At 48.6% G+C, this 27,762-nt stretch overlaps 1 protein-coding gene across 10 annotated transcripts in view; it reads right to left on the bottom strand.

The window, feature by feature from the left end:
* LOC106568439 (guanine nucleotide exchange factor subunit RIC1) overlaps positions 1 to 27,762 on the bottom strand; it is a 111,269-nt gene that overhangs the window by 27,068 nt on the left and 56,439 nt on the right. For 9 of the 10 annotated variants that reach the window (XR_001320293.2, XR_001320292.2, XR_006758421.1 and 6 more), the window contains exons 4-22: positions 25,440 to 25,547; positions 24,195 to 24,337; positions 23,023 to 23,159; positions 22,478 to 22,569; positions 21,773 to 21,861; positions 20,517 to 20,661; positions 18,635 to 18,839; positions 16,616 to 16,828; positions 16,407 to 16,445; positions 15,132 to 15,332; positions 11,576 to 11,736; positions 11,019 to 11,157; positions 9,006 to 9,095; positions 8,365 to 8,493; positions 8,034 to 8,198; positions 4,773 to 5,063; positions 3,251 to 3,394; positions 1,303 to 1,461; positions 842 to 978 (exon numbers count right to left, since the gene is read on the bottom strand). Coding sequence is in view for 2 of the 10 variants with exons in the window: in XM_014138769.2 (XP_013994244.1) it covers positions 842 to 978; positions 1,303 to 1,461; positions 3,251 to 3,394; positions 4,773 to 5,063; positions 8,034 to 8,198; positions 8,365 to 8,493; positions 9,006 to 9,095; positions 11,019 to 11,157; positions 11,576 to 11,736; positions 15,132 to 15,332; positions 16,407 to 16,445; positions 16,616 to 16,828; positions 18,635 to 18,839; positions 20,517 to 20,661; positions 21,773 to 21,861; positions 22,478 to 22,569; positions 23,023 to 23,159; positions 24,195 to 24,337; positions 25,440 to 25,547 (2,787 nt within the window). In the remaining 8 variants the exon portion in view is untranslated. The remainder of the gene's footprint in view (positions 1 to 841; positions 979 to 1,302; positions 1,462 to 3,250; positions 3,395 to 4,772; positions 5,064 to 8,033; positions 8,199 to 8,364; positions 8,494 to 9,005; positions 9,096 to 11,018; positions 11,158 to 11,575; positions 11,737 to 15,131; positions 15,333 to 16,406; positions 16,446 to 16,615; positions 16,829 to 18,634; positions 18,840 to 20,516; positions 20,662 to 21,772; positions 21,862 to 22,477; positions 22,570 to 23,022; positions 23,160 to 24,194; positions 24,338 to 25,439; positions 25,548 to 27,762) is intronic. The other variant, XM_014138770.2, reaches the window with a different exon arrangement.

Genomic DNA, 27,762 nt, shown 5'->3' with positions numbered 1-27,762 from the left:
CTGTACATCTTACTGTAGACATGATCAGGCCTACTGTACATCTTACTGTAGACATGATCAGGCCTACTGTACATCTTACTGTAGAAATGATCAGGCCTACTGTACATCTTACTGTAGACATGATCAGGCCTACTGTACATCTTACTGTAGAAATGATCAGGCCTACTGTACATCTTACTGTAGAAATGATTGTTGAAAACAAGTATAGGTTGGAACTGTTGCTGTTAAAATACAAATCATCAGTTTCATTCTGAACTAGAATAAACTGATTGAAGCAAGATGTTTTTTTTGAAAGAGTTCTGGGTTGCTCATCTACAGCAGGAAGTGGTCTCCTGCCTGATTGAGAAAACAGATGTTCTGATCTAGTTTGCGAGTCAGGGTAGCTACCTCTGAGCATGACTTCACTGTTAAAAACTGAGCCCAGAATAGACATGCTGGCTGAAAACGTCAACTTGTGTGTTGTGATCAGTCAGTTTATTATTCAAAATATTTATTGTATTTTAACAGCTACAGTTCCAACCTAGACAGATATTAAGAGTGTTTTTAATGTGGAAAAGAAACATGAATAGATATTTATATGGGTATTTCACTGTTATTTGTTTTTGTCTATATTGCATTTGTTTTAGGCATAACGCAATGAAACGTAACAATATTTATGTATAGTTGCATATTTTCCTAAGCTTGGGTCCCAGGAAAACACAGAGTTTCTCATTTGGGTCCCAGGCTGAAAAAGTTTAAGAACCCCCTGCATTAGATACTCAACAAATAAAAGCTGCCTTTGGATCATATGATTACTAAAGAGAGGAGTTGTCGAGAGAGAGAGAGAGAGTGTGTGGCGTACCCCTTAGCAGAGGGCCCAGAGGGCATGCTGAAGGTCTTCGTTAGGTTAAACTTCCCAGCAGCGATGCTGTCAGCTGACTGAGACAGACTGATGCTGCGATTCCTGAATAAGTCAAAACCTCCTGTCGAACTTGGTTCCTGTTGAGAGGACAGATCATTATCAGCAGGAAACTCATCCAGTAAGCCTCTGACACAGCAGGCTTCTGCACAAATGTAAATACCCCATAGAGCCAGTTATGGGCATCTATATCCAATTATAAAGAGGTGGAGGCAGCAGCCTAATAGCAGTCTTTAATTTATACAGTATTTTTAGAACATCTCAACCATTATCCCCATCGATAACACTAAAACATTAAGAGGTTTAGCTCTAACATAACAGAATGTGTAACAAACACAGAGAGAGGTAGAAGACAGAGAGAGGTAGATGACAGAAAGAGATTATACATTTGTTCCTTCCTGTACCTGAGTGGTTGGTGTTGGGGGTGGGGTCTCCATCTCCCCAGAGCCAATGGCCTTGAGGAATCGGATCATGTGACGACAGAGGTCCCACTTGCCCTGCTCCAGAGCAGTGTTGAAGAGTAGCGTAGCGTGTTGCCTGCTCACTGCTGGAACCTCCATGTTCTGGGAACAACAGTCACATCAATACAAGCCCTTTAACTACTTAACCCCGGCTCCGACCCTAACCTTAACCCCGGCCCCAACCTTAACCCCGGCCCCTAACCTTAACCCCGGCCCCCAACCTTAACCCCGGCCCCCAACCTTAACCCCGGCCCCCAACCTTAACCCCGGCCCCCAACCTTAACCCCGGCCCCCAACCTTAACCCCGGCCCCCAACCTTAACCCCGGCCCCCAACCTTAACCCCGGCTCCAACCTTAACCCCGGCTCCAACCTTAACCCCGGCTCCAACCTTAACCCCGGCTCCAACCTTAACCCCGGCTCCAACCTTAACCCCGGCTCCAACCTTAACCCCGGCTCCAACCTTAACCCCGGCTCCAACCTTAACCCCGGCTCCAACCTTAACCCCGGCTCCAACCTTAACCCCGGCTCCAACCTTAACCCCGGCTCCAACCCCTAACCTTAACCCCGGCTCCAACCCCTAACCTTAACCCCGGCTCCAACCCCTAACCTTAACCCCGGCTCCAACCCCTAACCTTAACCCCGGCTCCAACCCCTAACCTTAACCCGGCTCCAACCCCTAACCTTAACCCCGGCTCCAACCCCTAACCTTAACCCCGGCTCCAACCCCTAACCTTAACCCCGGCTCCAACCCCTAACCTTAACCCCGGCTCCAAACCTTAACCCGGCTCCAACCCTAACCCCGGCTCCAACCCCTAACCTTAACCCCGGCTCCAACCCCTAACCTTAACCCGGCTCCAACCCCTAACCTTAACCCCGGCTCCAACCCCTAACCTTAACCCCGGCTCCAACCCCTAACCTTAACCCCGGCTCCAACCCCTAACCTTAACCCCGGCTCCAACCCCTAACCTTAACCCCGGCTCCAACCCCTAACCTTAACCCCGGCTCCAACCCCTAACCTTAACCCCGGCTCCAACCCCTAACCTTAACCCGGCTCCAACCCCTAACCTTAACCCCGGCTCCAACCCCTAACCTTAACCCCGGCTCCAACCCCTAACCTTAACCCCGGCTCCAACCCCTAACCTTAACCCCGGCTCCAACCCCTAACCTTAACCCCGGCTCCAACCCCAACCTTAACCCCGGCTCCAACCCCAACCTTAACCCCGGCTCCAACCCCAACCTTAACCCCGGCTCCAACCCCAACCTTAACCCCGGCTCCAACCCCAACCTTAACCCCGGCTCCAACCCCTAACCTTAACCCCGGCTCCAACCCCTAACCTTAACCCCGGCTCCAACCCCTAACCTTAACCCCGGCTCCAACCCCTAACCTTAACCCCGGCTCCAACCCCTAACCTTAACCCCGGCTCCAACCCCAACCTTAACCCCGGCTCCAACCCCAACCTTAACCCCGGCTCCAACCCCAACCTTAACCCCGGCTCCAACCCCTAACCTTAACCCCGGCTCCAACCCTAACCTTAACCCCGGCTCCAACCCTAACCTTAACCCCGGCTCCAACCCTAACCTTAACCCCGGCTCCAACCCCTAACCTTAACCCCGGCTCCAACCCTAACCTTAACCCCGGCTCCAACCCTAACCTTAACCCCGGCTCCAACCCTAACCTTAACCCCGGCTCCAACGCTAACCTTAACCCCGGCTCCAACCCTAACCTTAACCCCGGCTCCAACCCTAACCTTAACCCCGGCTAACCCCTAACCTTAACCCCGGCTAACCCCTAACCTTAACCCCGGCTCCAACCCCTAACCCCAATACCAGTCACATTTCTAAATACTGTTTGCCTCTGGCTATTAGGATGAGACAGAGGAGTATGTTAACCTGCAGTATAATGAGATAGGATGCAGCAGTGTCCAGGTCCTGAGCCATCAGACATTCCTCAAACAGATCCTTGGGGTTGCCCACGGCAGCAAACAGGTAGTTCCACAGGGCAAACTCTGTCTTCCTGGCGCAGTGCACGATGGTCTGGAGCAGAAAGACACAGGCAGAGCTACATTAGACACAGTCACTATATAGTGCACTACTTCTAACCAGAGCCCTATTGGCCCAGAGTAGCTGCTGCTTTACCAGTAGCTAACAGGGATACTAATAAAATACTACGAGCCCAGGTCAAAAGTAGTGATTGGATCAGTGATGTAAAGTACTTAAGTAAAAATACTTGAAAGTACTACTTAAGTAGTTTTTTTTAGGGTATCTGTACTTTAGTATTTATATTTTGGCTAACATTTACTTCACTACATTTCTAAAGAAAATGATGTACTTTTTACTCCACACATTTTCCATAACACCCAAAAGTACTCATTTCATTTTGAATGCTTAGCAGGACAAGAAAATGGTCCAATTCCCGCACTTATCAAGAGAACATCGCTGGTCATCCCTACTGCCTCTGATCTGGCGGACTTACTAAACACAAACGCATATTTTATAAATGTCTGTGTTGGAGTGTGTCCCTGGCTATCTGTAAATTTAAAAAAATACAAGAAAATGGTGCTGTCTGCTTTGCTTAATATAAGGAATTTTAAATGATTTAAACTTTTATTTTTGATAGTTATATTTAGAACCAAATACTTTTACTCAAGTATTATTTTACTGGGTGACTTCCACTTTTACTTGAGTAACTTTCTATTAAAAAGGTATCTATACTTTTACTCAAGTATGACAATTAGGTACTTTTTCCACCACTCGATAGGATGCTAATGGAGACCCTGATAAAACACTATGAGCCCAGGTCAAAAGTAGTGACAGAATGCTAATTCAGACAAACCAAGACTACTGTACACAAGATCAGTAATTACCATGACCTTGAGTGTCCTAGACTAGGCAACAACATTCAGCAGCTCACAGATCACTGCACCTGTACATAGCCCATCTGTAAATAGCCCATCAGTAAATAGCCCATCAGTAAATAGCCCATCCAACTACCTCATCCCCATTTTGTTATTTATTTTGCTCCTTTGCACCCCAGTATCACTACTTGCACAATCATCTTCTTCACATCTATCTCTCCAGTATTTAATTGCTAAATTATAATTACTTAACCCCTATGGCCTATTTATTACCTTACCTCCCTAATCTTACCTCATTTGCACACACTGTATATATCTTTTTTCCTATTGTGTTATTGACTATGTTTGTTTATTCCATGTGTAACTGTGTTGTTTGTGTCGAACTGCTTTGCTTTATCTTGGCCAGGTCACAGTTGTAAATGAGAACATGTTCTCAACTGGTCTACCTGGTTAAATAAAGGACATGTTCTCAACTGGTCTACCTGGTTAAATAAAAGGAGAAATATTTTTGTATTTTTAAGTTAACCACTTGATCAACGTCTCCCTCTCTCTGTTACCTGGAGGAACAGGGGGAACTCGGTGATGAACTTGGCCACGGTGGGCAGCAGCGGGTCGGGGATGGGCTCCCGGGAGGTGGCCTCCTCCTCCAGCACCACGTGGACCATGAGCTCCATGACGTGGGGGAAGTAGGGGAGCGCGGCGCAGGACTGGGCCAGGAGAAGGGCCTGCTCCCCCAGGTTACGGACCAGGAGTTGCCTCAGGATGTGGTGGAGGTAGATCTGGGAAGTCCTCTCCACCGTGCAGTAGGGGAACAACCCCTCTAAGGACTCCCGGCCCTCTCTGGGACCCTGCAGAAAAGACACAAAGCATTTCATTTTTAAATCATATTTTCTACTCTTTATCCTTCACAGGCTGCTACTATTATTTCTCTCTTAACCTCATCTGCCCACTGACTCGCTCTCCCTCAAATAAAGGGAACATAGCTAGAAAAATTGTTTCAGATCTCTTGACACAAATGCCTTGACCACTATGGTCCTCCTACACCAAGCTGACAAATCCACAACAATGGATAGGAAAGAGCAGCTGCTGTGTGGGGACGACTACTGCTGCTGTAGCTGCTGCTACAACAACTACAGTCCTCCTACCTGCAGGCCGTGATAGAACACAGTCTCATTAGCAGTGTTGTCAGGGGGAAGTTGCTCGAGGCAGGTCGATTTGTTGCTAAAAGTTGCTAAATGATGTTGTGATGTCATCATTACTTAATAACGTAAAACTGCGTAGACTGACTGGCCATCTCGGCGAAAAATACGATTTGACATTTGTTAGTTTAGATTTGTTTGTTTATTATCACATATGTTTTATTTGTAAAAGTAATATAAAACACATCTTATATGATCAGATATTTTTTTAAACACAACACATTGAATTATTGAACAATTACATTTTATTTATTTTCTTTTTAACTAGTGAACCTCCACATTCTGAACAATTATAGTTTTAAGCAGTGTATTGGTAGTTAACATGCTACCTAACTGATCAACAATTATAGGTACAAGCTAATAACAAGGTATATATGCCATCTTATCTCAAATAATGTCTGCGCTAGGCATCTCTCTCCAGGTTGTTATGCTGCTTGGCTGGCTAGCTGCTCAATGGTTTCCTCCAGATATTGCCACTGTGTTCTCGCTCACACTGCAGTGCACACGGTCACCATCAGCTGTGTGTCTCCGCTCCTTCCATACGTACTGTAAATATGATGAATCATAGATTGGCAAGGAAATCCTCTTCATCTTCACAGTCCAACTGCATTGTCACAGAGCTGGAACCAGCAGTAGAGGATGGAGTGTCCTTAAAGCTGTATGCTGCTGTGGTGCCAACCTGCTGCACAACTTCACTTGGTAGTTTATGCTGGTAACAGGTATCACCAGCCAGCTTCAGTCCATACCGCACCAGGAGTATGGAGTTGAGAGTGTGCAGTGACACTATTTCTTAACTTTGACTTGACCACACTCATTTGGCTGAACAGCCGTTCAACCTCCACATTTGAGTGTTGCAAGGAGAGGGCAGCGAGTGCAGCTTTGCACAGTTCTTCAAATGGATTTGACCCGGAAGAGTCCGTGTAGTTATTGACTTCACTCCAAAACTCGACTGTATTTTCAGTTGAGTCCCATCTAAACAGATGGATGTTTCTCCATTGGGAAACTATTTTATCATTTCTTTGTGGCTGGTATCCCAGTAGCTCAGCTACTTTAATCATTTCAGTGGTGCCTTTATTGTGCTTTAGCGTTTCCTTAACACTGAACAAGGCCATGTGTCGCAAGGCGTCTGGGTTGTCTGGGAGCCTTGCTTGCAGCTCCTTGCTTAAAGCAACAATGTAGTTGATGCACTGTCTCCGAATGACCTTTTTGTCCTCTGGTGCAAGACTGAGTTGGTACACCGCGCTCTCGAAAAGGTACCCAAGGTATGGTGATGGACAGATGTACACTCCTTTGTACGCCTCGTGCCGTTTAGGGGAAATCAAAAACCAGTTGGGATGGTTTCTTTGGATGCTGCACTGTCAGCCAGTTGTAAAGAATGGCACACAGCGGATGAGTACCAAATTGGGCAATGCACATTCTTCCTTTAAAATATTGTGCACCCCAGTCATCACGGACGCATTATACCCTGAAGATTCTCTTTTGTAAGGTTACACTTCTCAAGAAACTCAACTTCCACCTTTACTATTGATCTGGCGTCGCCCCCCTCCAATTCAACCAGCCCGAGAAATGTGGACACAACACTTTTTTTAGCACTAAAATACCAAATCAACACACCCAGGTATTTCGAGACACTGACAGTGGACTCATCCAAAAGGAGACTGAACTTCTCATCCCCCACATCTGATGTTACCCTTTTGAGGAAAATAAGGAGCCAGTACTCCCCTAATCATTTCTGTGCACTTGGTGCGATGCATTTGAAAGTTTGTTGCTGCCACAGAATCTGAAAAGGCAGCTTGACAAGCCATACCTAAATGGTCACATGCTAGCAGCGAACAATGCTCCGCAATGGCCATTGCCATAGTAGCTTGTGCAGTTATCCACTTTAACCCACCTCCGTAATGTTGACTGCGTTGTGGGGTTGTACCGTTTTGATTTATTTATATGCTTTGCTGTAGCACAAGGTTTTTTGATGTCATACATATTTGCTAGCATATCTGATTTGCAGTACGCACAGTATGCCTGTCAATCATCCCCAATTACTGGCTTCAGCCACCCTTTAAATTCAGGTACAGACTCACTATTTTCTGTACTTCTGGCTGTACAATTTTGATTGAGACATGTTGATTGATTGATGTAAGTTCTGTTCAAGATCAAACATTCGTGACCAACTATATTCATTGGATTTGGCTTGTCGAACCCGTACTACTGCTGCTGCAGTCAGCCAACAATGATTTGCAATTTGCTGAAATTGCTGCTGCCTGTGGACGAGCTGAGCGCCTGCTGGTGACGTCGCTCACAATGCACTTTCTCAGCCAGGCACGTGTGTTGTGACTGAGTGTGTGACAGAGAAAATAGGTTTTGTGTCATTTAGAGGGAAAATGCATTTTAGCGTTTGAGTCACTTTTAAAAAGTTGCTAAAAGTTCCAAACACATTTTTAAAAGTAGCTAAATTTGTTGCTCGGTGCCGTTTGAAAAAAATAAATAAAATAAAAGTTTGCCAGGGTAGTCAGAAAAGTTGTGAAATCTAGCAACAAAATTGTTAAGTTGGCATCAGTGCTCATTAGATGCACCCAGTCCCAGGGAACGCTCCTACTACAATAATATAATACTCCTCTCTACCTGCAGGCTGTCATACAGCACAGTCTCGTTGGAAGCTCCCAGAACCAGAGCATCTTCAAACAGCACAGCCAGGGGGTAGATGTTGATGTGGAAGGGGAGCATGATGCGGCGGGACAGGAAGGAGTGGGGCTTACGATGGTCACGAGGGAACAAGGGGAGCCACACCTTCAGATAACAGAACATAGGACAAGGAAACAGATTTGTCAAATCATTGCAGCCAGCAACAGTCACAAAAGACAACGTTTAGTTGGGTTCATTTATTTGGCCATTCACAGACAACAACGAGACACTGATCCACAATAGAAGTAGTAAAAACAGATCGCAGGTATACCTTCATCCCAGCCTCTCCACACGACAGCCACAGAGCCTCCAGTAGGTGACGCTTCTTCCTGTTACTACGACACGTCGTCCACACATTCTCTACATACTGGGCCAGAACCACTGGAGGACAGAACGGCAGCTGGAGGGAGAGAGAGTGTTAAACACCATAACAACCTCTCACACACACACACAATATATAAATGTACCCTGTATGATACCAACAAATGAATCAATAATGAAGTGACAGGTTGCTAGGTAACGATTCCATTCTAATGTCAGATATATTATAACCTGACAATCCAAGACAACTATCACACATTGTGATATTGTTGTATGGTGGTATTGAACATGTTGTGGATATGTGGTGGTGTAGGGATGTTATATGATGTACTGTTTAATCTTTAGCTCATTCAGTACAAACATAGTTCACTGTTTTATCTGTTGTTTTATATGTCATTTGGTGTGTTTGGACCCCAGGAAGAGTAGCAGCTGCCCTGGCAAGGACTTATGGGGATCCATAATAAAATATAAATACTAGGGGGAAGGCTTGGGGTCAATTACATTTCAACTCAGGAAGTACACACTTGACTGAATTGAAATGGAATTGACCCCAACCCTGCTAGGAGGTGGATAGAGGATGTGACTGGGAACCTTCTCCTGTAGCTGGGGTCCAGAACGATCTCTCTGTAGCATGATGAGCTGGCCTGCCAGGTTCAGTATGATGCTGTCTGCCATACAGGCCTGTCACGGGCACAGAGGGACACACAAACATGAAAACATTTACATCTGAATCCTTTAGCCGTTATCCAGAGCGACTCGCTACATAAACTCAGCAAAAAAAAAAAAGAAACGTCCCTTTTTCAGGACCCTGTCTTTCAAAGATAATTCATAAAAATCCAAATAACTTCACAGATCTTCAATGTAAAGGGTTTAAACACTGTTTCCAATGCTTGTTCAATGAACCATAAAGAATTCATGAACATTCACCTTTGGAACGGTCGTTAAGACACTAACAGCTTACAGACGGTAGGCAATTAAGGTCACAGTTATGAAAACTTAGGACACTAAAGAGGCTTTTCTACTGACTCTGAAAAACACCAAAAGAAAGATGCCCAGGGTCCCTGCTCATCTGCATGAACGTGCCTTAGGCATGCTGCAAGGAGGCATGAGGACTGCAGATGTAACCAGGGCAATAAATTGCAATGTCCGTACTGTGAGACCCCTAAGGCAGCGCTACAGGGAGACGGGATGGACAGCTGATCGTCCTCGCAGTGGCAGACCACGTGTAACAACACCTGCACAGGATCGGTACATCTGAACATCACACCTGCGGGACAGGTACAGGATGGCAACAACAACTGCCCGAATTACACCAGGAACACACAATCCCTCCATCAGTGCTCAGACTGTCCGCAATAGGCTGAGAGAGGCTGGACTGAGGTCCTCACCAGACATCACTGGCAACAACTTCGCCTATGGGCACAAACCCACCGTCGCTGGACCAGACAGGACTGGCAAAAAGTGCGCTTCACTGACGAGTCGTGGTTTTGTTTCACCAGGGGTGATGGTCGGATTCACGTTTATCGTCGAAGGAATGAGTGTTACACCAAGGCCTGTACTCTGGAGCGGGATCGATTAGGAGGCGGAGGGTCCGTCATGGTCTGGGACGGTGTGTCACAGCATCATCGGACTGAGCTTGTTGTCATTGTAGGCAATCTCAACGCTGTGCGTTACAGGGAAGACATCCTCCTCCCTCATGTGGTACCCTTCCTGCAGGCTCATCCTGACATGACCCTCCAGCATGACAATGCCACCAGCCATACTGCTCGTTCTGTGCGTGATTTCCTGCAAGACAGGAATGTCAGTGTTCTGCCATGGCCAGCGAAGAGCCCGGATCTCAATCCCATTGAGCACGTCTGGGACCTGTTGGATCGGAGGGTGAGGGCTAGGGCCATTCCCCCCAGAAATGTCCAGGAACTTGCAGGTGCCTTGGTGGAAGAGTGGGGTAACATCTCACAGCAAGAACTGGCAAATCTGGTGCAGTCCATGAGGAGGAGATGCACTGCAGTACTTAATGCAGCTGGTGGCCACACCAGATACTGACTGTTACTTTTGATTTTGACCCCCCCTTTGTTCAGGGACACATTATTCCTTTTCTGTTAGTCACATGTCTGTGGAACTTGTTCAGTTAATGTCTCAGTTGTTGAATCTTATGTTCATACAAATATTTACATGTTAAGTTTGCTGAAAATAAACGCAGTTGACAGTGAGAGGACGTTTAGAATTAAGGTAGGTAAAACCAACCACATATCACGATCACTAAGTAAAAACCTTAAAAATAGCCACTTTCTGCCAAATCAGTGCTAGTAAAAAGGGGGGGGGGTCAGTGGGATGGAAATGTACTGAGGTGTCGTGTGTACGGTGGGAAAGGTGCTGTGGGGCTCTGAGCGTGATGCCGGTCTCTGGGGGTAAGGTTGTGTGTCTGTGTTTGCGTGTGTGTGTACCTGCTGTGGGGCTCTGAGCGTGATGCCGGTCTCTGGGGGTATGGAGGTGAGGTTGTGTGTCTGTGTTTGTGTGTGTGTACCTGCTGTGGGGCTCTGAGCGTGATGCCTGTCTCTGGGGGTATGGAGGTGAGGTTGTGTGTCTGTGTTTGTGTGTGTGTACCTGCTGTGGGGCTTTGAGCGTGATGCCTGTCTCTGTGCGTACGGAGGTGAGGGTGACAGACACCACCAGGGCAGGATGAGGAATGTAGCGAGACATGGACACCTCCTGAAGCAGCTCAACACTAGCTGATGGATTAGGCCTGCAGAGAGAGACACACATTCTCTGTATTGGCCAGTTGTAAAGCTTAACCCCAGTTAAGGCCACAACCAATGTTACGAAATTTCCTTTTGGCTTGTTTAATCTTCTTTAGTAGGTTACTTTATCTTACTTCCTTATTTGTGTAAATGGTGTCTGTATTGCTCTTTCCGTATCTACACTGGTCCCATGTTTCATGAGCTGAAAGAACACATCTCATCATGTGATAGTTATTATTGGGTTTCTCATGACTCTCTTTTCACAACAATACTGATTACTGTCTGAGACCTTCTGGGTCAGGTGACATTCAGTACCTGTCCTGTCCTGCTAGTAATGTTGTGTGTGAGAGTGAGATAGTTTTGTTGTTGAGTATGAGTGGGTGTGCATGCCTGTGCCTGTCCTCAGCGTGTGTACCACCCTACCCGTCGTGTCTCCTCTCCATGCTGTACAGGCAGATGGAGCAGTCTGCTCTGAAGAGGATGATCATGTCTCTGAACACGTTGAGCAGCAGAGTCTCAGAGTGCAGCTTGGTGATGGAGGAGAAGGTATTATCCAGGTTAGACGACCGCAGGTACAGACGCAGCTAGCCAGGGAGAGAAAAGACAATCATTACATCTACTCTATAGATCTACCAATCGTGTAGAAACCCAGCTAGCCAGGAGGACAGGAGAAACATTCAATACTGCTGTTCTTCTCGTCTCTCAATCAATCAGTCGGTCAATCCAATCAAACAATCATTAACTGAATCCACTGTGTCGTATCGTACTGTGTCGTATCGCACTGTGTCGTATCGCACTGTGTCGTATCGCACTGTGTCGTATCGCACTGTGTCGTATCGCACTGTGTCGTATCGCACTGTGTCGTATCGCACTGTGTCGTATCGCACTGTGTCGTATCGCTCTGTGTCGTATCGTACTGTGTCGTATCGTACTGTATCGTGTCGTGTCGTATCGCGTCGTATCGCACTGTGTCGTATCGCACTGTGTCGTATCGTACTGTGTCGTATCGTACTGTGTCGTATCGCACTGTACGTGTCGTACTGTAATAAGTGTCGTGTACGTGTCGTACTGTGATCGTGTCGTGTCGTGTCGTGCTGTTCGTGTCGTTAATCGTGTCGCGTCGTATCGTGTCGCGATCGTGTCGTACTGTGTCGTACTGTGTCGAGTGTCGTGCTGTGTCAGTATCGTACTGTGTCGTGTCGTGCTGTAGTCGTGTCGTGCTGTGTCGTATCGTGCGTGTGCGTAGTCGTGTCGCGTCGTGTCGGCGTCGTGTCGTGCTGGTCGTATCGGCGTCGTGTCGTACTGTGTTCGTGTCGTACTGTGTCGTGTCGTGCTGTGTCGTATCGCGTACGTGTCGTGTCGCGTCGTATCGTACTGTGTCGTATCGCACTGTAATCGTGTCGCGTCGTATCGTATCGGCGTCGTGTCGCACTGTAATAGTGTCGCACTGTGTCGTGTCGCACTGTAATACGTGTCGCACTGTGTCGTATCGCACTGCGTCGTGTCGCACTGTGTACGTATCGCGTCGTGTCGTACTGTGTCGTGTCGGCGTCGTGTCGTGCTGTGTCGTGTCGCGTCGTGTCGTACTGTGTCGTGTCGTGCTGTGTCGTATCGCGGTCGTGTCGTGCTGTGATACGTATCGCGTCGTGTCGTGCTGTATACGTGTCGATACTGTGTCGTATCGCACTGTGTCGTGTCGTACTGTGTCGTGTCGCACTGTGTCGTGTCGTACTGTGTCGTATCGCACTGTGTCGTATCGCGTCGTGTCGTGTCGCGTCGTATCGTATCGCGTCGTATCGTACTGTGTCGTATCGTACTGTGTCGTATCGTACTGTGTCGTATCGCACTGTGTCGCGTCGTATCGTATCGCGTCGTATCGTGCTGTGTCGTGTCGTATCGCACTGTGTCGTGTCGCACTGTGTCGTATCGCACTGTAATAAGTGTCGCACTGTGTCGTGTCGCACTGTGTCGTGTCGCACTGTAATAAATGTCGCACTGTGTCGTGTCGCACTGTATCGTGTCGGCGTCGTGTATCGGCGTCGTGTCGTGTCGGCGTCGTGTCGTGCTGTATAGTGTCGTGACTGTGTCGTGTCGCGTCGTATCGTGTCGCGTCGTGTCGTGTCGGCGTCGTGTCGTATCGCGCGTCGTATCGCACTGTAACGTGTCGCACTGTGTCGTATCGCACTGTGTCGTATCGCACTGTATTAAATGTCGCACTGTGTCGTGTCGCACTGTGTCGTGTCGCACTGTCGTCGTGTCGTGCTGTGTCAATGTCGGGCGTCGTGTCGTACTGTGTCGTGTCGCGTCGTGTCGTACTGTGTCGTGTCGTACTGTGTCGTGTCGCGTCGTGTCGCACTGTGTTGTATCGTACTGCGTCAGTATCGCACTGTGTAAGTGTCGTACTGTGTCGTGTCGTGCTGTGTACGTGTCGTGCTGTGTCGTGTCGTGCTGTGTCAGTGTCGCGCTGTGTCGCGTCGTGTCGTGTCGCGTCGTGTCGTGCTGTGTCGTGTCGGCGCTGTGTCGTGTCGCACTGTGTCGTATCGCACTGTATTAAGTGTCGCACTGTGTCGTGTCGCACTGTGTCAGTGTCGCACTGTGTCGTATCGCACTGTGTAAGTGTCGCACTGTGTCGATGTCGGCGTCGTGTCGTGTCAGCGTCGTGTCGCGTCGTGTCGTGCTGTGTCGTGTCGCACTGTGTCGTGTCGTGCTGCGTCGTATCGCACTGTGTCGTGTCGGCGTCGTGTCGTGCTGTGTCGTGCTGTGTCAGTATCGGCGTCGTGTCGTGCTGTGTCGTGTCGTGCTGTAGTCGTGTCGCGCTGTGTCGTGTCGCACTGTGTCGTGTCGCACTGTGTCGTGTCGCACTGTAATAAGTGTCGGCGCTGTGTCGTGTCGCGCTGTGTCGTGTCGCGCTGTGTCGTGTCGTGTCGCACTGTGTCGTGTCGCGCTGTGTCGTGTCGCACTGTAATAGTGTCGCACTGTAATAAATGTCGCACTGTGTCGTGTCGCACTGTGTCGTGTCGCACTGTGTAAATGTCGCACTGTGTCGATGTCGCACTGTGTCGTGTCGCACTGTGTCGTATCGCACTGTGTCGTGTCGCACTGTGTAAGTGTCGTACTGTGTCGTGTCGCGTCGTGTCGTGTCGCGTCGTGTCGGCGTCGTGTCGTACTGTGTCGTATCGCACTGTGTCGTATCGTACTGCGTCGTGTCGCGCTGTGTCGATGTCGCGTCGTGTCGTGCTGTGTCGTGTCGCGTCGTGTCGTGCTATGTCGTGTCGCGTCGTATCGTGCTGTAGTACGTGTCGGCGTCGTGTCGTACTGTGTCGTGTCGCGTCGTGTCGCGTCGTGTCGTGCTGTAATAAATGTCGCGTCGTATCGTGCTGTGTCAGTATCGCACTGTGTACGTGTCGTACTGTGTCGTATCGTCGTCGTATCGCACTGTGTCGTATCGTACTGTGTCGTACTGTGTCATATCGCGTCGTATCGTATCGCGTCGTATCGTACTGTGTCGTATCGTACTGTGTCGTATCGCGTCGTATCGTACTGTGTCGTATCGCGCTGTGTCGTATCGTACTGTGTCGTATCGCACTGTGTCGTACTGTGTCGTATCGCGCTGTGTCGTATCGTACTGTGTCGTATCGCGTCGTATCGTACTGTGTCGTATCGTGCTGTGTCGTATCGCGCTGTGTCGTATCGCGTCGTATCGTACTGTGTCGTATCGTACTGTGTCGTATCGTACTGTGTTGTATTGTATTGCGTCGTAACGCGCCGTATTGTACTGTACTGTGTCATATCACGTTGTGTCGTATTGTACTGTGTCGTGTCGTATTGTATCCTGTCGCATCGTATTGCGTCGTAACGCGCCGCATTGTGTCGTATCGTACTGTGTCGTACTGTGTCGTGTCGTATTGTATCCTGTCGCATCGTATTGCGTCGTGTCGTATCGTGTTGCGTCATGTTGTATCGAGTCCTGTTGTCTCACCTCTTCTTGCCGGTCGATGAAATTGTAACAGGCAACAACAACAAAGCCTTTCCACCAGACCAGCCCTCCTGTCACGGTCATGTTCTGCTCCTGAGTGATGTTCCCAAACAGCTTCCATTTCCTGGTGGACATGGAGTAATGTGCAAATCCCCGTCTCCCTGCTACAGCTATACACTGGCCTGCTGTGTCTATGGCTGCAAACTAGAGACGCAGGGACATCAACAGATCAAAAGATACAGACAGAGAGAGAGACACACAGACAGAGGAGACAGAGGAGACAGAGACACACAGACAGAGGAGACAGAGACACACAGACAGAGACAGAGGAGACAGAGACACACAGACAGAGACAGAGGAGACAGAGACACACAGACAGAGACAGAGGAGACAGAGACACACAGACAGAGACAGAGACACACAGAGGAGACAGAGACACACAGACAGAGACACATACAGAGACACACAGAGGAGACAGAGACACAGACAGAGACACACAGAGGAGACAGAGACAGAGACAGAGACACACAGAGGAGACAGAGAGAGACACACAGAGGAGACAGAGACACAGACAGAGACACACAGAGGAGACAGAGACAGAGACAGAGACACACAGAGGAGACAGAGAGAGACACACAGAGGAGACAGAGACAGAGACACACAGAGGAGACAGAGACAGAGACACACAGAGGAGACAGAGAGAGACACACAGAGGAGACAGAGACAGAGACAGAGACAGACAGAGACAGACAGAGACAGACAGAGACAGACAGAGACAGACAGAGACAGACAGACAGAGACAGACAGACAGAGACAGACAGAGACAGACAGAGACAGACAGACAGAGACAGACAGAGACAGACAGACAGAGACAGACAGAGACAGACAGAGACAGACAGAGACAGACAGAGACAGACAGAGACAGACAGAGACAGACAGAGACAGACAGAGACAGACAGAGACAGACAGAGACAGACAGAGACAGACAGAGACAGACAGAGACAGACAGAGACAGACAGAGACAGACAGAGACAGACAGAGACAGACAGAGACAGACAGAGACAGACAGAGACAGACAGACAGACAGACAGACAGAGACAGACAGACAGACAGACAGAGACAGACAGACAGAGACAGACAGACAGAGACAGACAGACAGAGACAGACACACAGACAGACAGACAGACAGACAGACAGACAGACAGACAGACACAGACAGACAGACAGACAGACAGACAGACAGACAGACAGACAGACAGACAGACCCCCCCCACTCACCCGTATAGGCCAGTTGCTCTCTAGGTATGTACTGTGAATCTACAAGAGAGACGGTATTACTGACAGGACAATACAACTCATCTGCAGCTCATATCAGGGCTAAATCTGAAGGGGATTCCCATAGACTGTAAACTGTACACTTTCACAATGTTCAAAAAGGATTAAACAAGAGATAGATGGCCAACTAACAAGTGTATATAAGGTCGTACCTGGACCACGTGCCAGTGCTTGTATCCCAGTAAAGTGCTGAGTCCCTGAGAGGTAGAGTTGGATGAGGGGTGGTGGGGGGGGCTGCCCTCCCCGCCGTGGGGGAGGTTATGGGGGTGGGGGCTCTCTGAGCTGCTAGAGGGGAGCTGGGTGGGGTCACCACAGGTTAGGTAGAGACGGTCCTCCCCGTGAAGTAACACCTGCTCTTGGTTACTCTGGAGACAACAGGAAGTCATTATTCCTCATATAAAAGACTATGCAGAATACATCACTTGTTCATACACAATCAAATGCATTTTTAAATCCCTTTAAAACATCAGCTGATATCTCAAAGTGCTGTATAGAAACCCAGCCTACAACCACAAACACACCATCTGTGTATTCATCATGTGGACGCGCCTTCAGAGAGTATTCACATCGCTGGACTTTCTCCACATCTTGTTGTGATGCAGGCTGAATTAAATATGGACTAAATTTAGATTGTTGTGTCTCTGGCCTAAACACAACACCCCATAATGTCAAAATGGAATTATGTTTTTAGAAATGTTTACAAATGAATTAAAAATGAAAAGCAGAAATGTCTTGAGTCAATAAGCATTCTAAATAAGTTCACAAGTAAAAATGTGCTTAACAAGTCACATAATAAGTTGCAGACTCACTCTGTGTGCAATAAGTGTTTAACATGATTTTTAAACGACTACCTCATCTCTGTACCCAACACACACAGATAATTTTAATGTCCCTCAGTCGAGCAGTGAATTTCAAACACAGATTCAACCACAAAGACCAGGGAGGTAAAGCAAAAAAGCAGATATTGAACATCCCTTTGAGCATGGTGAAGTAATTATTTACACTTTGAATGGTGTATCAATACGCCCAGTCACTACAAAGATACAGGAGCCCTTCCTAACTTAGTTGCCGGAGAGGAAAGAAACAGCTCAGGGAATTCACCATGAGGCCAATGGTGTCTTTAAAACAGTTCATGAATTGAATGGCTGTGATAGGAGAAAACCGAGGATGGATCAACAACATTGTAGTTACTCCACAATACTAACCTAAATGACAGAGTGAAAAGGAAGCCTGTACAGAATACAAATATCCAAAACATGCATCCTGTTTGCAATAAGGTACTAAAGAAATACTGCAAAAAATGTGGCAAATAAATGAACTTTTTATCCTGAATAGAAAAGTGTTAAATCCAACACATCACTGAGTAACACTTCATATTTTCCAAGCATGGTAGTGGCTGCATCATGTTATGGATAAGCTCTTCATCAGCAAGGACTGGGGAGTTTTTTTAGGATAAAAATAAAGAATGGAGCAAAGCACAGGCAAAGTCCTAGAGGAAAATATGAATCACTCTGCCTTCCAACAGACACTGGGAGATTAATTCACCTTTCAGCAGGAAAATAACGTAAAACATTAAGGCCAAATCTACTCTAGAGCTGCTTACCAAGGCGACATTGAATGTTCCCGAGTGGCCTAGTTACAGTTCTGACTTAAAATCAGCGTGAAAATCTATGGCAAGACTTGAAAATGGCTGTCTAGCAATGATCAATATCCAACTTGACAGAGCTTGAATATTTTTGAAATAATAAAATGGGCAAATATTGTACAATCTAGGTGTGCAAAGCTCTGAGAATTATCCAAGAAGACTCTCAGCTGTAATCACTGCCAAAGGTGATTCTAACATGTATTTACTCAGGGGGTTGAATATTTGTAATATTATTTATTTGTTTTCTATTAATTATTTAAAAAAAATATATAGATAATTTTCTTCCACTTTGACAAAGTATTTTGTGTAGATAGTTAACAATTACAAATAAATCCATTTTAATCCTACTTTGTAAGAACAAAATGTGGAAAAAGTCAAGGGGTGTGACTACTTTGAGGCACTGTAAGTGGATGACAGGGTGTGTGTGTGCGTGTGTGTGTGTGTGTGTGTGTGTGTGTGTGTGTGTGTGTGTGTGTGTGTGTGTGTGTGTGTGTGCATGCATATAACGCCATGTCCATAACATCACCGTGCAGGGGTTGACCGTGAGGGCGCTCTTGATGAAGTGGAACTGCAGTATGCCAGCCTGCTGGGTCTGGGCGGGAGCCTCCTCCATGTTCTCCACTAGCGCCGTCTCCTCTCTGCTGGTGATGACCCACAGGTGGTAGCCCTCTGCTCCCCAGCACATTGAGCTGATATTTATAGGGTCCTTTTTACTGCCGTCTGACCGATACCTGGAGAGAGATGGGAGGGCAGAATAATATGCCAAAATGCACCTATATGAAGTCAATGAAAGAGCGCCATCTTCAGTCTGTACTGAGGCGTACACGTCTTGTTTTTGTTGTACGGAATGTTTACATCTACAGTACATTCAGAAAGTATTCAAACCCCTTCCCCTTTTCCACTTTTTGTTACATTACAGCCGTATTCTAAAATTGATTAAATTGTCCCCCCCTCATCATTCTACACACAACCCCAATGTAAAAACAAGTTACATTTTTTTGCAAATGTATACAAAATGAAAAAACTTAAATATCCCGTTTACATAAATATTCAGACCCTTTACTCAGTACTTTGTTGAAGCACCTTTGGCAGGGATTACAGCCTTGAGTCTTCTTGGTGATGACGCTACAAGCTTGGCACCCAGCTCTGGCTGGGCCACTCAAGGACATTCAGAGACTTGTCCCGAAGCCACTCCTGCGTTTTCTTGGCTGTGTGCTTAGGGTCGTTGTCCTGTTGGGAGGTGAACCTCCGCCCCAGTCTGAGGTCCTGAGCGCTCTGGAGCAGGTTTTCATCAAGGATCTCTCTGTACTTTGCTCGGTTGATCGTTCCCTTGATCCTGACTAGTGTCCCAGTCCCTGCCGCTGAAAAACATCCCCACAGCATGATGCTGCCACCACCATGCTTCACTGTAGGGATGGTGCCAGGTTTCCTTCAGACGTGACGCTTGGCATTCAGGCCAATGAGTTCAATCTTGGTTTCACCAGATCAAAGAATCTTGTTTCTCATGGTCTGAGAGTCTTTAGGTGCCTTTTGGCAAACTCCAAGCGGGCTGTCATGTGCATTTTACTAAGGAGTGGCTTCCGTCTGGCCACATTACCATAAAGGCCTGATTGGTGGAGCGCTGCAAAGATGGTTGTCCTTCTGGAAGGTTCTCCCATCTCCACAGAGGAACTATGGAGCTCTGTCAGAGTGACCATCGGGTTCTCGGTCACCTCCCTGACCAAGGCCCTTCTCTCCCGATTGCTCAGTTTGGCAGGCGGCCAGCTCTAGGAAGAATCTTTGTGGTTCTAAACTTCTTCCATTTAACAATGATGGAAGCCACTGTTCTTGGGGACCTTCAATGCTGCATACATTTTTGGTACCCTTCCTCAGATCTGTGCCTCGACACAATGGTTTTTGCTCTGACATGCACTGTCAACTGTGGGACCTTATATAGACAGGTGTGTGCCTTTCCAAATCATGTCCAATCAATTGAATTTACCACAGGTGGACTCCAATCAAGTTGTAGAAACCTCAAGGATGATCAAAGGAAACAGGATGCTCCTGAGCTCAATTTCAACTCTCATAGCAACGGGCCTGAATAATTATGTAAATGTGATCCGTTTTTATTTTTAATACATTTGCACAAAAAACTTTTCGCTTTGTCATTATGGGGTATTGTGTGGAGATGGATTATATATATATTTTTAATCAATTTTAGAATAAGGCTGTAATTTAACAAAATGTGGAAAAGGAGAAAGGGTCTGAATACTTTCTGAATGCACTGTATGTACATCTGTTTTCTACATTATAATGGTTTTATATGAGGGAGATAAATAAAGTTGCGTCTATCCATCAACTGTGTAGCTGACTGAACTGCAGAGGTAATTGTGCTATAGGCTAGGGTACTACTTGAAGGCATCACTCACGCAAAGTCCTCCCCCAGGGTACAGATGAGGTGGGCTCCAAACACACTCCACAGAGACAGTCCCCCGCACTCCCAGGTCACCATGGCAACACTGTAGTCAGGGGACCAGCGGATCAGCTTCACCGCACCCGTCTTGTTCCACACGTCTGAGGAAGAGGAGGTGGAAGAGGAGGAGGAACGGAGAACAGGTCAGACAGGAATATTTTCTGTAATAAGGAGGGTTTGTTAAATATCCTTTTAACACAATCCTTTTGAACCAAAACATATAACTGTCCTTGGATTTATTACTCATGTTTTTTCCTGTCTAACTTTCCAGCAACAGTTCTAGACCAGTACAGTACAGCGAGGCAGCATGAAAGAGGTATGAGACTACACAGCTTGTTTCACCACTCGTTGACAGAGATAGGATCTCCCATGATGAAAACAGAGCTCAGGTTTATCATAGGTCAATAGGATTTCACTCTGAACTCTCATTTTATACCATTCACTTCCACGAGGGGGCAGACACATACCATAACATGGAATCAACTGATTCTGTCTCATACATAGCCTGTGTTGAGGGGAACTAAACACCACCTGCAATTGCCAGTCGAAACCAAAACATGCCACTATTTACAATAAAAACAATGTGTGAGACTAGAGATAGAAGTTTGTATAAAAGGTGTGTTTAGGGGTTGTACGTACCGGGTAGTGTGTGTAGGGGGTTGTACGTACCCGGGGTAGTGTGTTTAGGGGTTGTACGTACCGGGTAGTGTGTTTAGGGGGTTGTACGTACCGGGGTAGTGTGTTTAGGGGTTGTACGTACCGGGGTAGTGTGTTTAGGGGTTGTACGTACCGGGGTAGTGTGTTTAGGGGTTGTACGTACCAGGGGTAGTGTTTAGGGGGTAGTGTTTAGGGGTAGTGTTTAGGGGGTTGTACGTACCAGGGGTAGTGTTTAGGGGTAGTACGTACCAGGGGTAGTGTTTATGGGGTAGTACGTACCAGGGGTAGTGTTTAGGGGGTAGTGTTTAGGGGGTAGTGTTTAGGGGGTAGTGTTTAGGGGGTTGTACGTACCAGGGGGTAGTGTTTAGGGGGTAGTGTTTAGGGGGTTGTACGTACCAGGGGGTAGTGTTTAGGGGGTAGTGTTTAGGGGGTAGTGTTTAGGGGGTAGTGTTTAGGGGTAGTGTTTAGGGGGTTGTACGTACCAGGGGGTAGTGTTTAGGGGGTAGTGTTTAGGGGGTAGTGTTTAGGGGGTAGTGTTTAGGGGGTTGTACGTACCGGGGTAGTGTTTAGGAGAGAGCTCCAGCTTGTGGGAGAGCTGCATGGACCCTGTAGTGGTGTCGATACTGTACACCAACACTGAGCCACTGGAACACAGACAGAAACACGGTCACTGGATTCAATACATCAATCAATACAATTAGCCTACATTTCCAGACACACAAACTGCTGCTGAAATAAGGCAACATGAGGATTCAACAAATATTTAGATGAAAGGTTGGAGATTCAAATCACTCAGGCCAGCCACTGGCTGGGCTGTCACTCAGGTTCTCTCGGTCTCCTGCTGACCTCAGCAATACTCTGTAGCCACGCCCATCCTGCTGACAGTATCACCACAGGCCTCTAGAACCCCTTCCTATCTGCATCAGCGGAATGCTAATTACACAATCAAGCGATCCAGAGTCACACTGCTCAGCCAGCCAGCCAGCCAGCCAGTCAGCCAGCCAGCCAGTCAGCCAGCCAGTCAGCCAGCCAGTCAGTCAGCCAGCCAGCCAGTCAGCCAGTCATCCAGTCAGCCAGTCAGCCAGCCCACCAGCCAGTCAGCCAGCCCACCAGCCAGTCAGCCAGGTGTCTGATTGTGTGAGAGATTAAAAATAGTCCTGACAGTCCTGCCAAACTGGCAGATTGCACAATCCTTGAGGACCTCTTGTCAAGCACACACCAATCACAGAAAATATACACCAGATTCCAAGACACACATACCTGGCACAGCCGAAGGTCACCAGTCTGTACTTATTGTTGACAGCCACACACGTGCCGTCTGTTACATCTGCTGCCCAGACGCCCTGCAGCTGCTGGGAGACAAGGACAGTCAGACCACTGCTTTTCTACTGACACACCTTTCACTTTCTTCCCCACACACCGCGCAACACACCGCGCAACACACCGCGCAACACACCGCGCAACACACCGCGCAACACACCGCGCAACACACCGCGCAACACACAGCGCATCACACAGCGCATCACACAGCGCATCACACAGCGCATCACACAGAGCATCACACAGAGCATCACACAGCGCATCACACAGAGCATCACACAGCGCATCACACAGCGCATCACACAGCGCATCACACAGCGCATCACACAGCGCATCACAGAGCATCACAGAGCATCACAGAGCATCACACAGAGAATCACACAGCGCATCACAGTCGTTATGCTTCATTGTTTAACATGATTCACAAAACTCTGCTGCATTGTGTGTGCACTACAGCAAAGCACAGACACACACACACTTCTTACATCTGCAGTGATCCTATTGGCTAGAGGAGTGATGAACCCCAGCCTGCCATCATTCAGCACCACAGCAAAGCCATCCAGAGTCACACAGTAGGTCATGTCTCTGATGTACACCCCCTTCAGGTCCAGACACAGACCACCTGCAGAGACAAAAACAAACCCATCAGACTTATATCAGAACACAAACCGCAATGAGGGGGGCTGGCAGCGCGCGTCTAAACCCCAACGAGGGGGGCTGGCAGCGCGCGTCTAAACCCCAACGAGGGGGGCTGGCAGCGCGCGTCTAAACCCCAACGAGGGGGGCTGGCAGCGCGTCTAAACCCCAACGAGGGGGGCTGGCAGCGCGCGTCTAAACCCCAACGAGGGGGCTGGCAGCGCGTCTAAACCCCAACGAGGGGGGGCTGGCAGCGCGCGTCTAAACCCCAACGAGGGGGCTGGCAGCGCGTCTAAACCCCAACGAGGGGCTGGCAGCGCGCGTCTAAACCCCAACGAGGGGCTGGCAGCGCGCGTCTAAACCCCAACGAGGGGGCTGGCAGCGCGCGTCTAAACCCCAACGAGGGGGCTGGCAGCGCGCGTCTAAACCCCAACGAGGGGGGCTGGCAGCGGCGTCTAAACCCCAACGAGGGGGCTGGCAGCGGCGTCTAAACCCCAACGAGGGGGCTGGCAGCGCGTCTAAACCCCAACGAGGGGGCTGGCAGCGTCTAAACCCCAACGAGGGGGCTGGCAGCGTCTAAACCCCAACGAGGGGGCTGGCAGCGTCTAAACCCCAACGAGGGGGGCTGGCAGCGTCTAAACCCCAACGAGGGGGCTGTATCTAAAACACATGGATAGATTGATGTAGGTCCAGATCATTATGTAAACATGGCTGGATATGGGGACTGGTAGGGCTAAGGGCAGACTGGATATGGTGGGGCTAACAGGGACTGGTAGGGCTAAGGGCAGACTGGATATGGTGGGGCTAACAGGGACTGGTAGGGCTAAGGGCAGACTGGATATGGTGGGGCTAACAGGGACTGGTAGGGCTAAGGGCAGACTGGATATGGTGGGGCTAACAGGGACTGGTAGGGCTAAGGGCAGACTGGATATGGTGGGGCTAACAGGGACTGGTAGGGCTAAGGGCAGACTGTAGGTGAGGTGGGGAGAGGATGGTATATGATATAGTCATTGGGACTGACCTCTGGCAGACTGTAGGTCCAGGGAGAACGGGACGCTACAGAGACTGATGGCCTTCCTGCCGTTGCTGACTCCATCCCAGTGGAGGATGTGTAGGTAGCCATCAGCAGTAGACACCAACAGATCTTCCTGAAGAGACAGCATGCTGAGGGGACAGAGAAAAGAGGACAAGGAGAGAGAAACAAAGCAACAAATAAATTAGAGCGGAGAGGGCGACAATAAATGAGTAGAAAATAAAGAGAGTTTTGCGACAAAGCTTAAGAAGTTGAATGAAAGGAAGAAGAACGGATAAAAGGAGACAGATAAATGTTGGTTTTAAAAGAGTGAGTTTGAAGAGAGAGGAGTATTCCTCCTGGGGAGCTGCAGAGGGACCAGGCTGGAATGTGCAGTGTACTCAGACGGTGTGTGAGTACTGAGGAGTACCCTGTAGCCCAGTCTCAGTAACCTGAATGTGGTCTGGCCAGAACACAACACTTCATCTCTCCAGAAGAGAATAGGCTAGAAATACTGGAGAATAAGGCTTCTGAATCCAAACAGGACAATACTGGGGCTTAGCTTCTCTCCTCAATTCACCCCAGGCATGCAGCCCGGAAGTCAGGCTACTGGAAGGACGCACACACAGACACACACGAAAAGCGAGGAGGAATATAACCTTAATGACCTACTGTAGTCCACAGGGACTAGACGAGGAATGTGCAAACCCGAACCCACGTTGTTATATCATTTACAGAAGACACAAATTGGTTTGGGAATAAGAGTAGGAAATCTATTCAGTGGCTGAAGTAAGTACCAAGCACCAGTCCAGAATGGGAAAACTAACTAGATTTATGATGGCCAACAACTACACCAGTGTTTACTTGGAAACTAAACACGCTTCAGTGTCCAGTTGGTGTTTGAGTGTGAGTTGTATGTACGTGTGAGTTGTGTTTAGGTGTGTGTAGGGGTGTGTGTGTGTGTGTGTGTGTGTGTGTGTGTGTGAGTTGTGTTTAGGTGTGTGTAGGGGTGTGTGTGTGTGTGTGTGTGTGTGTGTGTGTGTGTGTATGTGAGTTGTGTTTAGGTGTGTGTGTGTGTGTGTGTGTGTGTGTGTGTGTGTGTGTGAGTTGTGTTTAGGTGTGTGTAGGGGTGTGTGTGTATAGATGTGAGTGAGTGAGTGAGTGAGTGAGTGAGTGAGTGAGTGAGTGAGTGAGTGAGTGAGTGAGTGAGTGAGTGAGTGAGTGAGTGAGTGAGTGAGTGAGAGAGATTAGTACCTGGTGATGGGTGCCTCCAGATCTATGGGTCTCTTCATCTCCAGGCTGAGAGCGGGGGCACACTGCTCCTCTTTATAACCTGGGGTGACCTTAACACCCCTACTCCCTCTGTAAACACACACAATGAGGACGGGGACGTGGCAGAGGTAAGGAGGGTACATAGATCTGATTTATCCAATGCACTCTACCTTATCAAGTCGAAAATCAACAGGGGGAAAAGGCTGGGTTAGTCAAACAATAGCACTCCAGGATCTAGAAACGAACGAGGCCGAAACGCCAGCAGGCCCAGTGAGGCCGAAACGCCAGCAGGCCCAGTGAGGCCGAAACGCCAGCAGGCCCAGTGAGGCCGAAACGCCAGCAGGCCCAGTGAGGCCGAAACGCCAGCAGGCCCAGTGAGGCCGAAACGCCAGCAGGCCCAGTGAGGCCAAACGCCAGCAGGCCCAGTGAGGCCAAACGCCAGCAGGCCCAGTGAGGCCAAACGCCAGCAGGCCCAGTGAGGCCAAACGCCAGCAGGCCCAGTGAGGCCTGTGTTTAGTACATCGGGCTTCTCCCTCATCAAGTCCAGGCTTGGTCAAGATTCCCTGACAATGCTTTGATGTGGTGACTGGTAGCTCAGAGTGGTGTCTGTACAGGCATGTCCTCATTGGAACTCACACACACACAGAATCTTCCATTAAGGCTGAGTGGTGCTGTTCTGCTGGTATCACCCTGACCAGCCCTCAGATAGCTACAGCTAAACCCTCCCTTCCACAGCTAAACCCTCCCTTCCACAGCTAAACCCTCCCTCCCACAGCTAAACCCTCCCTTCCACAGCTAAACCCTCCCTTCCACAGCTAAACCCTCCCTCCCACAGCTAAACCCTCCCTCCCACAGCTAAACCCTCCCTCCCACAGCTAAACCCTCCCTTCCACAGCTAAACCCTCCCTTCCACAGCTAAACCCTCCCTTCCACAGCTAAACCCTCCCTTCCACAGCTAAACCCTCCCTTCCACAGCTAAACCCTCCCTCCACAGCTAAACCCTCCCTTCCACAGCTAAACCCTCCCTTCCACAGCTAAACCCTCCCTTCCACAGCTAAAACCCTCCCTCCACAGCTAAAACCCTCCCTTCCACAGCTAAACCCTCCCTTCCACAGCTAAACTCTCCCTCCACAGCTAAACCCTCCCTCCACAGCTAAACCCTCCCTTCCACAGCTAAAACCCTCCCTCCACAGCTAAAACCCTCCCTTCACAGCTAAAACCCTCCCTTCCACAGCTTAAACCCTCCCTTCCACAGCTAAACCCTCCCTTCCACAGCTTAAACCCTCCCTTCCACAGCTAAAACCCTCCCTTCCACAGCTTAAACCCTCCCTTCCACAGCTTAAACCCTCCCTTCCACAGCTAAACCCTCCCTTCCACAGCTAAACCCTCCCTTCCACAGCTAAAACCGTCCCTTCCACAGCTAAAACCCTCCCTTCCACAGCTTAAACCCTCCCTTCCACAGCTAAACCCTCCCTTCCACAGCTAAACCCTCCCTTCCACAGCTAAACCCTCCCTTCCACAGCTAAACCCTCCCTTCCACAGCTAAACCCTCCCTTCCACAGCTAAAACCGTCCCTTCCACAGCTAAACCCTCCCTTCCACAGCTAAACCCTCCCTTCCACAGCTAAACCCTCCCTCCACAGTTAAACCTCCTCTGTATGACTTGTTTGGCCAAAGTCTCAGCTACTTCATGGCTTCATAAATACTTCATAAATACTCTACTGTACTTCATGGCTGTATTGGTTTATGTGCATGTGAGACAGTGGTCTAGGTCTGATATGAACCACATATACAGGCTAACCAGAGTCTCAGAGGCTGAGAGAAGACCAGAGTCTCAGAGGCTGAGAGAAGACCAGAGTCTCAGAGGCTGAGAGAAGACCAGAGTCTCAGAGGCTGAGAGAAGACCAGAGTCTCAGAGGCTGAGAGAAGACCAGAGTCTCAGAGGCTGAGAGAAGCCCTTTGGTTCTGTGACTGAAAAGCACTGCAGTTAAAGGTAACACACCTCGCAGGCAGCTGTTGATGTGAAATGGGCTTCATAAATAAATGTGATTCATTGACTGAGCTCGCTGTGGAGATCTGAGATTTCTGTCAGAGAGAGCTGGCCTGCTACAAAGCCTCTCTTCCACTGTGTGTAGACACACGCCCCCAAACATCCACTCACCCACGCAGCCCTGCTATAACGGTGGGAGGGTCCAGCCCAGGACTGGCGAGGAACACACTGTGCTGTACAGTCAGTCATCCACAGCATTCACTGTTCATGTAATTAGTCCAGACATTTACCAAGGCCTTCAACATGCAATGATGTC

The sequence above is a fragment of the Salmo salar genome, chromosome ssa13 (assembly GCF_905237065.1).
Source record: "Salmo salar chromosome ssa13, Ssal_v3.1, whole genome shotgun sequence".
Classification (NCBI taxonomy): domain Eukaryota; kingdom Metazoa; phylum Chordata; class Actinopteri; order Salmoniformes; family Salmonidae; genus Salmo; species Salmo salar.
Note: the sequence above shows the minus strand (reverse complement) of the source record. Positions and strands in the feature narration are given on the sequence as shown.